This window comes from Molossus molossus, unplaced genomic scaffold (genome assembly GCF_014108415.1).
Source record: "Molossus molossus isolate mMolMol1 unplaced genomic scaffold, mMolMol1.p scaffold_m16_p_18, whole genome shotgun sequence".
Lineage (NCBI taxonomy): Eukaryota > Metazoa > Chordata > Mammalia > Chiroptera > Molossidae > Molossus > Molossus molossus.
This window is the reverse complement of record NW_023425353.1, coordinates 7,524,589-7,538,163: the sequence shown is the minus strand read 5'-3', so window position 1 is coordinate 7,538,163 and position 13,575 is coordinate 7,524,589. Positions and strand designations below refer to the sequence as shown.

Below are 13,575 nucleotides of genomic sequence, written 5' to 3'. Positions count from 1 at the left end.
ACTGTACCCACACGTTTTTCTCCTGCCTCTATGACACCGGCACTCGGGAAGGCAGCGTGACCACAGAGGACCAGGACAGGAGTGAGACCAGAGGGGCAGGCCCGGGTCTCCCACTCACTAGCTGTGCAGTTCTGGCCAGTTCTCCACACCTCAGTTCCCTCGAGTGTGGAAGAAGTCGAGTGACAGTGAGGAGCGTGGAGCGCAGCACAGCGGCTTGCCCGGCCGACCTCCCCAGTACACTGGCAGAGGCAGGAGAGAAATCTCCCCCAAACAGCGGCACAGGAGGGCCGGGGCCTCGCCTGACTCTGCGTGAACAGGAGCTCGGGGGAGGAGAAAAGCCCAGCTGTGAGGGGAGCCGAGAGGCTGAGCCTGGAGGACGTGTGGGTTTGGAGGAGGAGGACATGCTCTGTACCCAGAAAGTGAAGACTGGTGCAGAAAAGAGTGGTGTAACTTGATGAACACTGGATTGGCTGTGTTTGAAAACTTCAGTTGAATGTTGTGGGCAGGGATGAGGGGTATGGAAATTTGGGGTAGTGCAGTGTCTGGGATAAATGCATGAGATTTGCAATAATGGATTTCAGTTCAACGCTCAGGTCTGCCAACCATGGAGCACCGCACACATGCATCTCTCTTTCCCAGCTCCCATTTCCTCCCAAAGAGAATAACGTACTATTCAAGAGTCAGCGTGAGGATCAAATGAGGTCGTATTCACCAAGTTAACAGGGTGCTGCTATGACTGCTGCATCCACAGTCTGATCCCCAAATTCTATGTGTAGAAGTGTATGTTTTTCACTAAGTGTTCACAATGGTTGTGTCTGGGTGGTAACACCAGTGATTCTAATTCATTGGTCTTGACATATTTCTATAGGTTTCAATGTTCTGCAGTAGGTATGCATGTTCCATGTGAAGTACCCTAAAGTTCCTGTGAACTAAATTCCTGATAATCCTAACATCCATTTTAAAAGCAGAATTCTTAACATTAAAAAGAAGAAAAAGAGCCCTGGCCAGTTTGGCTCAGCGGTAAATGCATCAGCCCGCGGACCAGGGAGACCCGGGTTCGGTTCCCGCTAAGGGTCCGTACCTTAGGTTACAGTTTGTCCCCCTCCCCGGTTGGGGTTGTATGGGTGGCAACCAGTCGATGTGTCTCTCTTACACCGATGTTTCTCTCTCTCTTCCTTCCTCTCTCCCTTCCCCTCTATCTGAAGATACATGCAAAAATGTCCTCAGGTGAGGATTTAAAAAAAGAAAAAGAGGAAAAGATTGAGGAGTGATTTAAAGGACAATGCCAGAGGCAGCCAGCCTGCCCTCCAAAGCAGCAGTGCCCAGCGGTTTGGAGATGGGAGAGAAGGTAAGCCTCTACAGTCCACTCTTCTGTACCTCTGCCTCCTGGGAAAGGAGGGTGAGGCGGGCTCCCCGGAAACTGTGGGGAACTACCAGCCAGGCGTGCTAACCCAGCTGGTCCACACAGCTGCCCCCAGAGGAGGAACCCACCACGCTCCTGCGATTTCCAGTGAGCCCTTATCGACGGGTGGCGCACGCCCGGCATGGCAGCGAGGAGGAAGGGAGGGGTGGCAGCTGAGTGAGCAGCACATGTCACCACAACCTCAACACGACACTCCTTCCGACAAGCGCAGGCTGCTGGTCCAGGCAGGACGCTGCGGCAGGGGGAGGCTTTCCCAGGAGCTCCATCCCCGCCCCTAGAGACTTGGGGGGAAGCACTCACACTTCCTGTAGATTTGGCAAGTCCTCAAAAGCCGCAGGGTCCATCTCAGAAAGTTTGTTGTAACTCAGGTTTCTGGTAAAGGGAGAGGAAAAGAAAAGAAAAAAAAAAACAGCTGAATCAACATTTCAACACACCCAAAATTCAGGAATCTTCTACTCCACCCCCAAACAAAATGACTGCCCCCATCGCAGGCATTATTTCGGCCCTAAGATTTACAGCTACACCTCTAGGAACAGGTCTGCGTGAAAATCTAAGTCACCTTGATGCGGCTAAGCTCACGCAGATTCTAGTTGTTCCATGTCACCACTCAGCAACGTGAAGGATTTCCAGGTGAGCCAGCTCTCTGCCCACTGGCCAAACGGTTAGTGCCAGGCCAAGACTATTCTAAAAGGCACTTTCTAATTGATGTCTTACTAATGCATCCAACACCAAGCAGTAGTAAAGAAAAGGAGGGGACGGGGGCTGACCCTTCACTGTCTAAAAGTCAGTGGTTCTCAATCAGGGATGACAGTAGGCACTGTCTGGAGAGGTTTTTAGTTGTCACAGCTGCAGGGAACGGGGTGCTACTGGCATCTGATGGGTGGAAACCAAAGGTGCTGCTAACATCCTACCTTAAGCAGAATAACCCTTAACAACAAACAAGTACTCAGTCCTACGTGTCAGTAGTAATATTCAGAGGTTGAGAAATCCTGTATGAACAAGAACTTAGGAGTAAAAATTGCTCACATGTCTAGTCAAAGCTGAAGGGACTATTAAGAAAATGAACACTGCAAGATCACAATTACAAAGCTACACTATGAGCATGGCACTCCTACTGTCAATGAATACATATTGGGGGTGATCACTCACACAAGAGAGACATGGTCACAGGAATTTCATGGGTGGTGTTAACCAAAGGCAATGAAAGCCACATGTGAGCAGGCTTCTCAAGATGATGGCATCTGTCACAATTGTTCAGAATGACATCCCTCTCCCCTGCACCCCTAGCTGTACCCTCAGAGGCATATGTGCAACGAGCTGGGAAATGTGTGTTCAGGTGAGCGCTCAGACCAACCCTCAACCCAGGTTATGAATCCACAGGGACAGAAGCTCCAGAGGGGTGGTCCAGTGGGCCTCGGGCACAGCACACCTTGCCCCCGGCCACTACAATTCACCCAGTCCTGTGGCCGCTATTAATTCCATTGACATCACTGCCAATTAACAGTGCTACTAATTATGAGCTTAAACTCTTATGGGGCACAGTGTCACATAAGTGGCAACTATCTTTTAAACTTACTCCAGAGACATTGCAATCAATACTAACCTAGAGCTCCATAGCCATTTCATTGTCAACTCAAGACATTCATCTAAATAAAAGTCAAACTATACCTGCAATTAATCGTGTTCGGGGCATAGCCTGAATGAAAAGCACTTTGTCCAGATAGTATGTTACTATAAAAAATTGAAGGTGGTAATTTTTAAAACCACATGTTGAAGTCAAGTGTGAGCTTGTATGCACTTGGGGGTACACAGAAATCAACAGGTTAGACTCTGAAAAGAAAATCCATATCAGACAAAGGACCAGAGAGACTGAAATTGTCTCCTGTTTTCAGTACATTCTCATAAAAGGGGAGGATTAAAATATCGTTTCTGTGTCTACAGATTCTGTGAGTTTACAGTGACTATAACATTTACATTGTCCAAGGCAATGGAAGGTGCTGAGCTGGAGAAGGCACAGAGAAAGACTCAGAAAGCACAAAGGCAAGAGCCTGGAAGCAGGCAAGGAATGTGACGGTCACCCTGTGGTGTGGACTAGGCCACACAGCAGTGTCCGCCTGCCTGCCACCAGGCATCTGCTCCTGCCTCTAGAAAAAAGGCCAGTGCAGACCAGTCTCCTCCATTGTCAAGAGACGCTCTAACTCTGAATTCTTACATGAAATCTTTTCAACTCTTTTTTTAAAAAAAGTAACCCTAGAAGGGCCACACAAAATACGTGTGCAGACCGCATCTGGCTTGAGGAGCACCAGTTTTCAACCTCTACCTAGACCACTGCTCTTGGGGCTACTAGGTTCCAAATGAATGACTTTTTCTTCTGGCTTATACATGTAGCTGGGGTGGAGTGGGGTCACAGGAACTGGGTCTCAGGCAATTAACTGGCAGCCTCCTTTTAAATGATCTGGAATGAAATCACTTAAAGCTACTTGAAAAAGGGTCTTCCATGAGCTGGTCTTATCAAGAAGCCAAATAGCATCAGGACCTAACACTGAGATCCCAGTAAGTAGCAATGAAGATGAATATATTTATAAGTTGAAATTTGAAGCTCTCAGTGAGTCAGCCTGGATGTGATGCCATGTCAACGTTCAAAGAACTAGAAACACCATGTATCACCAAACGGACACCAAGCAGACTGTCTCTAAAGATAACATAAAATGTACTGTCTTAACCATTTTAAAGTGTACAATTCAATGCACAATAATCTTCAACACGAACTCCCTATCCTCCCCTATCTCCCACCCCAGGCCTGGTAACCTCCATTCTACTTTGTCTCTGTGAAAGGTGATGATTCTAGGTACCTCCTATAAGTGAAACCATACAGTATTTGTGCTTTTGTTTCTGGCTTCTTTTTTCTCTTAGTGTGATATCCTCAAGGTTCAACCATGTTGTAGCACATGTGAGAATGTCCTTCCTTTTCAGGGCTAAATAATACTCACGTGTGTACACACACATTTTATTTATCCATTCAATAACTAATGGGCATTTGGGTTGTTTCCATCTTTTGGGGATTGCTGCTATCAATATTTTCAAATTTATTTTCAATATTTTCAAAATTATCAATTAATTTTTCCAGGACAATTTTTTTGTCGTTAATCTTACCTGGGGATATTTTTTCCACTGAGTTTCAGAGAGCATGTAAGGGGGGGAGGGGTTATGTGAGAGAGCCTCCTGCACACACCTCGACTGGGGCAGGGGATCAAACCTGCAACCTAGGTATGTGCCCTTGACTGGAATGAAACCCACAACCCTCTGGTGCTCGGGCCGACACTCTAACCACTGAGCAACACTGGCAAGGGCTCCAGGACAATTTTTAAATAAAGTTTTTTTTAGCTCTTTGACTGCTAAGCTTACCGACACTTATTTTCCAATGTTAAAGCACTACATTTATTCAGCCTGTTCAGAAAAGGATATGAATTTTCATCTTAGTTCTCAAAACAGCCAAAGAGTTGATCAGCAAAAACCCTTTAACGAGGACGCTCTCTCAGGTGGCAGCTGACATGTACACAAATCAAAAGTACCGCACTCACGTCTACAAACACGAGCACCCCTTACCCAGCTGGACATCTGAATGCGTCTTAAGCTGAAGGCTTCAGATTCTCCTGTCAAAACAAGTCATCTGTCAGCAGGACAGATGTACCTTTCAGTAGCAAAGAGGAGTGGAAAGAAACCTCAGGGAATTTAGTTTCTGCCAATTGCAGCTTTCATTGAACATTTTGTCAGCCACTGTCATAACACAAATTGTCCCTGTTCGCGTACAAAGGGTGCGCAAATCTTTGAACAGTGGAGCCCAGCCACAGATATTCTTTCAGCTAATCTGCTGAAAGATGACCGTCGGCCCACACTTTGCAGCACACACAAGAGGCACCTTGGCCGAGAACAGCTCAAGTTTTATCCAGGTTTTATCTGTGTCTGAAAAGCAAACTGTTTAACGGCACAATCTGCCTGCTGAGCACTTTTCCTAACAAGTCCTCCTAACCCCAAACCCACCAAACTAGAGGAATGAAGGCTGTAAGTAGCTGAGAACCCCCCCATTATTAAACCTGTGCTGTCCCACTCAGTAGCTACTAGCCATGCGGCTACCGACGTTTCTATTTAAACTAATTTAGAATTCAGCTCCTCGGTCCCACAAGCCACAGTGCACGTTGCAGACGAGGACCCTCCCAGCAACCCTGAAATGCCGTTAAACCGTGCTATATCTGAGTCATGGAGTGATCACAAATATTTCCAAATCATGAAATCATCAACAAACATATAAAGTGAAATGTCGCCTAGATGAGAAACTTGGATTTTAACAATAAATTTGAATTTCCCAATAATTCAAGACCTTTGTTAAAAAATGTGGTGGGGAGGTGGACATTAGCCCATGTCTTTTAGGAGCTCAAAGTTCTTAACTATCCCAACAGAGGAAAAGACCTTGGAAAACTCAATTCACTAGGAAGACACCTTTTAAAAATGCTCTGTGAGTGTTATTCTATAGGCTTAATCAATATTTACATAATCTGACCAGCACCTTCCTGGATTACAACCAGAACCACATATTAGAAACTTGGCTGACAAACAATAACTCATTGACTCCTTGGAAGCTGAGGGATAAAAGTTCCATTTGCTCTTGAGCAAGCTGCAATGAGGAGGCAGGCCCACGTCTCAGGCATGATTAGCACTCATCCTCAAAAGCAGGCGATACTCACAGATCACCGACACCGCCACACCGGGAAGAGCGGTGCCACGCATGGCTGTATTTCAACATTAACAGGAATCATAATTCACAGTGGAAGGAACTGGTCCTAATTTTGTGGCAAGCATTCCCCGAGGAAGGAGGTTTTCATATTCATTTTGGTTTCCAGGCCAGGCTACTTCCCATTACTCAACCCTGTCTGGACTTCTGACCAGCACCGCACTTTGCATATTTTAAGCTTTCAGATGCAATCCAATGACCCACTATTGAGCGCTACTGGGGCACCCAGGGCTAGCTCAGGAACCTCTTATTTCTCGGTAAGCTGTGGACTCCAGATGGACATCTCTTCTTACCCTCAGGAACTGTAGAGTCTGCTGCCAATTTTACTTTATTTATTTATTTTTTAAATTTTAATTAATTAATTTTTGTTACAGATGTTTCTCCTTTTTCCCCCACTGATTTCCCCCTTCCCCTTCCTTCCTGCCCTGTCCCCAGCTTTGCTGTCCATGTCCTTTGTTCATGCAGACATGCATATAAGTTCTGTGGTTTATCTCTCCCCCACCACCCCCTCCTTCTGGGGATTGTCAGTCTGTACCCCACTTCCACGTCTCTGGGACTACCCCATTCCTCAGACTGTTATGTTCATTATATACCACAAATAAGTGAGATCATATGATACTTGTCTTTCTCTGTTTGGCTTGTTTTGCTTAGGATGATACTTTCCAGGGCCCTCCATGTCGTCTCAAAGGATAAGAGATCTTTGTTTCTTTCAGCTGCATAGTACTCCATTGTGTATATGTACCACAGCTTTTTTATCCATTCGTCCATTTTATCCACGGACATTTGGGCTGTTTCCAGATCTTAGCTATTGTAAATAGTGCTGCTATGAACATGGGGGTACATACATTCTTTCTGATTGGTGTTTCAGGCTTCATAGGGTATATTCCTAGAAGTGGGATCACTGGGTCAAATGGAAGTTCAATTTTTAATTTTTTGAGGTAACACCATATTGTTTTCCATAGTGCCACCAATTTTAAAAGGAGTCAACTCCATAGGACCACCTGAGAAAGAGAGCAGTCCTTTGAAATGTCAAAGGTGTGAGGAGAGCATGCACTTTGTAAAAATGATTTGATCCCTGATGCATTGAAGGCTATTTCTGCTGCATCTGTACCTTCTGAGGAATTATGCACAGTACACATCAAGTTCTAATGAAACACAACATCATGTTCCCTAGACTCACACTGTAAGATTTTATGAGAATAAGAAATTTCTTTTAACATCTAGAATATCAGATGCCCTTATCTTTTTCTTCTATTGCAATGCTTCCCCTCATTAACCAAGCACCACAACCAGACAGCCTGACACAGGCTTATATACAGAATGAAACTGCATCTTAAACTGCAATCACCCCTCTGGCTGCCCCACCCCAAATCCCTATTAGGAGAAGGTTCTGAATGCCCTACTATTTCTCTTCAGTGAGCTAAATGAGGCTGGGGGGGGGGGGTACAGTTTCTGCAAAAATCACTGATATTAACTCGATACATACAGCTCATTTTGTAAACTTTTGGTCAATCATATTTAAGAAAGTCAGTAATGAATCACAGTTACTTCAATCTTTGACAATGTTACATAGGTAATTCTCTATGCAAATAAGTTGTACAAACAACTCAAAAGAAGAGATAATACACACCAGCCACATAAGGATCCCAGAGTCACCACCTGCTTCTAACTCCTTACTATCAGCTATAGAAATCAGCGTGGGCTTCTGAATTCTGATGCTTAAGACATCATCTGAGAGGAGTCACCTCATGTGCCCTCTACCTTAACAGTTCACACATCTTACCCCAGCCATGGGTGACCTGAATACAGGTCTAGTTTTGTCCTTTAGCACCCAACAGATATCTAATTCAACAAACAGTAACTGAGTGTTTGTCTACAATGTACACTGTGCTGCGATAAGTTCTAATACAGGTCGGATAAGATCTAGTCCGTAACCTCCAGGCGTTCACAACCTCCTGCTCAGAGAGGACTCTGGACCAAACACCGACAGCCAGAGGCTCTGACGCGGCGAGTGCCCGTGAATGCCGGCCAGCAGCTGCATATTGCTGGCTCTTAGGCCAAAGGTGGGCTTCAGGGAAATTTGTTTGTGACTGTACAGTGTTTGGAGAAACCTAAGGTTTCCACCAAAAAATAAATAAGTTTCAGTTTCTCTTGAAAATAGCCACTGAGCCAGCACTCCTGACAGCAGCAACCCTTTAGTTAGCAAATACTCCAGGGGACCACGGACCTCTCCGCTGCACTGCCCCGCACACATGCCCACGGCCCTCCCCCTCCGGCGCAGCACCTGCCTGGCCCCGCAAGCACGCGTGTGGCATCCCTGCCAGAGGGCGTTCAGAGCCGGGGAAATCGGGTGTGATAAGAAAGGTTTATCAGAAAAACCTTAGCTAAAACCTGGGGGAAGAGTAGGACAAGACCACTGTTTTTAGGAAGAGTACCGGGAAATAAGGCTAGAATTGTGAAATAGGGAGTAGAGGGTAAGCAGTTTAAAAACGAGCCAAGAAGTCAGGACCTCCTAGAAAGGAGAGAAACAAGACAGAGGACACAGCAGTTTCAGAGCCAAGACGAGGAGCGGAGCCAGTCACAAGCTGCCAGACCACAGCCCACCTGTCAGTGAAGCCGAGGGTCACATGTCCCTCAGGAAGCACGGTGCCAGGCCCTCGCCATGTGCATCTTCAGGGCATTCAAGCTGACTTCCACAGAAGCAGAGGTCTCCTTGCTCACCTACTTCAGGTTTTGACTATAGCAGTCCAAACCCCACCACCCCGAAAGCAATCAGCATTTGCTTTCCATGACATCCCTAAAACAGGAGACTCTAGGATCTGTTCTTCCTACCAAACTAAGATTTTGGCTAAAGAGAGACAAAGTAATCGGGTGTGATGTAATTTTGTTATTTAAGCACTCTCATGCTTGGTTGTCGGGTGGTCCTGGGAGAGCCCACAAATCTCCCATAACAGTCTCTTGTTAAATATGGTATGTGCATCATTAACCCCTGAGACAAACTAATCCAATTAGTTGGGGCGCTGGAGCCGCACCGGCTCTGCAGTCAGTGGGCACTCCACAAACAAAGGGCGTCTGCATAGGGAGTCACTGCTGGCCACAGGCTGACGCCCCCACCGCCTGCCACAAAGGGAACACCACCACGGCCACCCAGCAGGGAAGACCAGCCTACAGCCACCATCTGGTCTGACTGCTACAGCAGTGGCTTTGCAGGGGACTGGGCAGGGGGAAGAGAGGTGAGAGGTCAGCAGTCTGGTCACCTAGTCTCTACTTTATCATCTCTGAAAAGGGATCACAAATCTGCCCTTTCAGAGTCCCCTAGCTCTAGAGGACTTTCCAAACTCATCACCTCCACAACAGGACCCTTCCACCACTGCCAGACACCATCCAGCACACTTTCACTTGACCCAAAAGCCCAGCCCATTCTTCGGAACAGAGGGTAGTGGGTGCCTAGGAGCCAGGTACTCCCTCCCTGTCAATCAATCTCTTCCCAAGTATAGCCCTCACCTCCTGGGGCACAGGTGCTTCGGTGACAGCAGAGAGCAGAGGGCCTATCAATCATGACCTGGAGGGGACGGAAATGTGCTCACCTCCGGGGACACACTCAGAGGCTGGAGTTTCTGCAGGGGAAGGATGAAGGAGGCTCCGAACTGAACACTTTGATCTGCTGAAGCAGGAAGCAGTAGCTGCTGCTTCTGTAGCAGGTGAAGCAAGCTGGGCAAAGGGGAGGGAAGTAAGAGACACATTACTCTAGTGGATACATTTGGAATCCTTGGTTCACCAATTGTCAAGTCCACCAGCACGCCTCTGGTCACGGAATACTGCTTTCCTTTCCTAACACTCCCACCTGCACCCCTCTGCCCTCATAAACATCCACGTGGAGATTAGCTTCCTGTAAAACCACTACTGTAACATAAAGGGTGTTTATTAAAAGTGTGATGCAGCTTTAAAATTCATTAACTTGGGGTTTACATATGAAATTGCAAACTAGCCCAGCTGGTGTGGCTCAGCGGTTGAGCGTCGACCCATGCACCAGAGGTCACTGGTTCGATTCCCGAGCAGGGCACAAGCCCAGGCTGTGGGCCCGATCCCCAGTGGGGGGCATGAAGGAGGCGGCCAATCGATGTTCTCTCTCATCGATGTTTCTCTCTCTCTCTCTCTCTCTCCCTCTCTCCCCCTCTCCCTTCCTCTTTCTCTAAAATTGATAAAGGGAAAAAATGTTTTTAAAAAGAAAGTTGTAAACTAGCAGCATCTTATGAACACGTCTTTGACTGAATGTGTCTCCCAACAGAACTCGTGTAGAAACTGGCACAATCACCAGCCAACAGTAATGAATGGTTCCCTCCTTCACACTGTGATCCGCCCACTTCGCACCCACACCTAAAGGCCCTGAGAGGAACTCACTATCAGAGCAGAAAACACTTTTCACACAGCCCACAGAAAGCACTGCTGGCCAGGTCCCAAGCCTGCCTTTCTGGCGGAAAGCACAGCCAAGGGTTTCACTGGACAAAGAGATGAGGACACTGCACCAGTGATGCTAGCTTCTTCAGAAATGAAGCCTCCATAACATATTGCTCCCCCTGAGCGGGAATGAGGGGGCCGATGGGGGGGAAAGAGGAGCATTTGTAATGCTTTCAACAATAAAAAAAAAATTACTCCCCCCGAGTACAAAAGACACACGTTAAAATATGAAAAACAAACAAAACCCCCTCCCCCCATTTGGGCATTACACGCCACTCTAAACGCTTGTCTACATGTTTCCTAGAACCAGTCAAGGACCAAGCATTCTGTGGCTCTTTTAACCCTCCTTTCGACAGTTCAGATGCTAACATTATCCAATCAGTGCAGAGCAGAGTATGTGACCCTCATGTTATAGAAATGTACACCAAAAGATTAAAAACAAACAAAAAACTGTTAACTCCATGCTTAGTCAGCAGGGTTTGCTGCTGTTGGAGGGCAATGTTAGGCAAAAACACTTTGGTTACAAAAAGCAATATATAGTAAGTTGCCTCGTTGTCCCTTAAAGGAGAGGAAGAAGGAAATGAAAGTGCTTTCATTTTTAAGGAAATACATCTGTAAAAACAGCTTACCTTAGTGTTATCGGCATCTCTTCCCTCCCACGCCCACATGAATACTTTAAGGGACAAATGACACCAGTGGCTGTGCCCCTAGACCAGAGCTGCTCGTATGGAAATCCTCCCTGGGGAGCCGTGTCCCAGGGGTGTGCGCCGGCGTCCCTGTCAGCTTTCAGGGAACTTGCATGCACTTTTCATATTTCCAACTGAAGTCACACCCACTACTCACTACTCCTAACATCTCTGTGCCGATGCAAAGCCCAAGCATCCAAAAAGCCAGGAAGCTGATACAAGAATCCAGGTTTCCTTTCACCCAGATACTCCACATTACAAATGTATTAAATGCAAGATTTCTTCAAATATTACCAGGCATTCTCAACACTATCTTCTCTTCTAGGTTTTCAACACCATCTTCTAGGTTTCAAATATTAAATATTATCTCCTAGGTTTATCCTCCCTCTCTTTCCCAGCTACCTCAACCCTTCACAACAAAGATCACTCTGCCCGGCCGGGGGCTCAGCAGGTTGAGCGTCATGCTGGGCACCAAACTGCCGTAGGTCCAATCCCCAGCCATGGCATGTATAGAAGGCAACCAGCTGTTGCGTCTCCCTCTCTCTCTCTTTCTTCCCCGCCTCCAAATCAATAAACACATCCTTGGGTGAGGATTAAAGAAAATGTGCAGTTTCAGAAGGTCAGCCTTCTGGCTAACAGTTAAGTCGCTACTTTATTCACTAGCTTATCAATGTGGGATCTTGTTCTGTCAACTTTTCCATGGAGTTTCTAAAGTCTGTGTGTCATGAAACACTTCCTTGAAGCCAAGAGAAGACGTTTCTCTTCCTGCGATATTGAGACATCATGAAACACTGTCAACCTAGTTCATCCCACTGTCTTCTTGGGGCACAGCCACCTCTGGCGCCGGGGTTGCAACGGCCGGAAGACACTGGTCAAGGTGTAACCACACGGGAGCTCAGCATGCATTATTTTGCACAAACTGCTTTTTGCTATTACAGTATGCCACTTCCGTTTCACTGAAATCAAGAATCAGATGATGCATGTAACCTCCACCCTTGAACATTATGACAACTTTACTATGTCAAATGGATAACTTGCCGTGAAAATGACTGAGCAACAATATACTTTCATTTCTTCGTTAAGAAAAAAAAATAAGCCCTGGCCAATTTGGCTCAGCAGGTAGAGTGTCGGCCCTCAGACCAGAGTCTCGGGTTCGATTCCGGTCAAGGGCAGGTACCTCGGTTTCGGTTCAGGCCCAGGCCCTGGTCGGGGTCGTGCAAGAGGCAATCAATCGATGTGTTTCTCTCACATCGATGTTTCTCTCTCTCTCTCTCTCCCCCCCCTTCTCCGCCCCCTCCACTTTATCTGAAGATAAATGGAAAAATATCCTCAGGTGAGGATTTAAATAAAAAATAAAAAATAAACCACCCTGGCCAATTTGGCTCAGCGGTTAGAGCATCGGCCCGTGGACCAGAGAGCCCTGGGTTCAGTTCCCGCTAAGGGCACGTACCTCGGTTGCAGTTTGTCCCTGGCCCCGGTCGGGGTCATGTGGGTGGCAACCAGTGATGTTTCTCTCTCTCTCTCTCTTCCCCAGCTCCTTCCCTCCCACTCTATCCGAAGATACATGCAAAAATGTCCTCAGGTGAGGATAAAAAAACGAAACAAAAAACCATTCACGAAATCCTCTCAACAGGATGCCTCAACTCTTCCACATGGTCCACTACCTTCACCCATGCCAGGGCATCACAAAGCCAAGAGCCCCCCCACCCCCACCTCCCGACAGTTTGCAGTTCCAGGCCATTTACTCCCAAAGTTGCATCTTAAAAGGTAGATCCCAGCAGTAAATTCCACTTGCTAAACTATACCTTAACCAAATAATGAACACAGGTATCTGCAAGATGTCAGTCTGTTTTTAAAGTAAATCACCAGCAAAAGTTGAATAAAAGCTCTACAAAACTCAAGCGTGACTCCTTTTGGAGTTCCAGTTACACGCTGCAGAAACCTCAGAAACAGCACGTGGACTTCCGAATGCTCTGTATCCTATGTGCTGGGAGAGACGAGAGCCATTCAGTCCCCAACTCAGCAGGAAGTTGAGGCCATGGGTCACAGCAAACCTAGACATCGGACATGCTCAGCTACATCAAAGCAGCTTCCCTATAAAGGGCTGCCACTTCTTTGCCTAACACTTGTTATGTGATGAACCCACACACCCCTTCCCAGCTCCTACCATCATTCCTTTTTTTTTTTTATCCTCACCCGAGGACATTTTTTGATATTTT

The 13,575-nt window shown here is 46.7% G+C and overlaps 1 protein-coding gene across 6 annotated transcripts in view; it reads right to left on the bottom strand.

Annotated features, from left to right (window-relative positions):
• LRIG1 (leucine rich repeats and immunoglobulin like domains 1) overlaps positions 1–13,575 on the bottom strand; it is a 114,844-nt gene that overhangs the window by 75,679 nt on the left and 25,590 nt on the right. For 4 of the 6 annotated variants that reach the window (XM_036266088.1, XM_036266084.1, XM_036266086.1 and 1 more), the window contains exon 2: positions 1,724–1,795. In XM_036266088.1, the coding sequence (XP_036121981.1) occupies positions 1,724–1,795 (72 nt within the window). Of the gene's footprint in view, positions 1–1,723; positions 1,796–9,799; positions 9,919–13,575 lie in introns of those variants that run through there. The other 2 variants (XM_036266087.1, XM_036266089.1) reach the window with 1 other exon arrangement.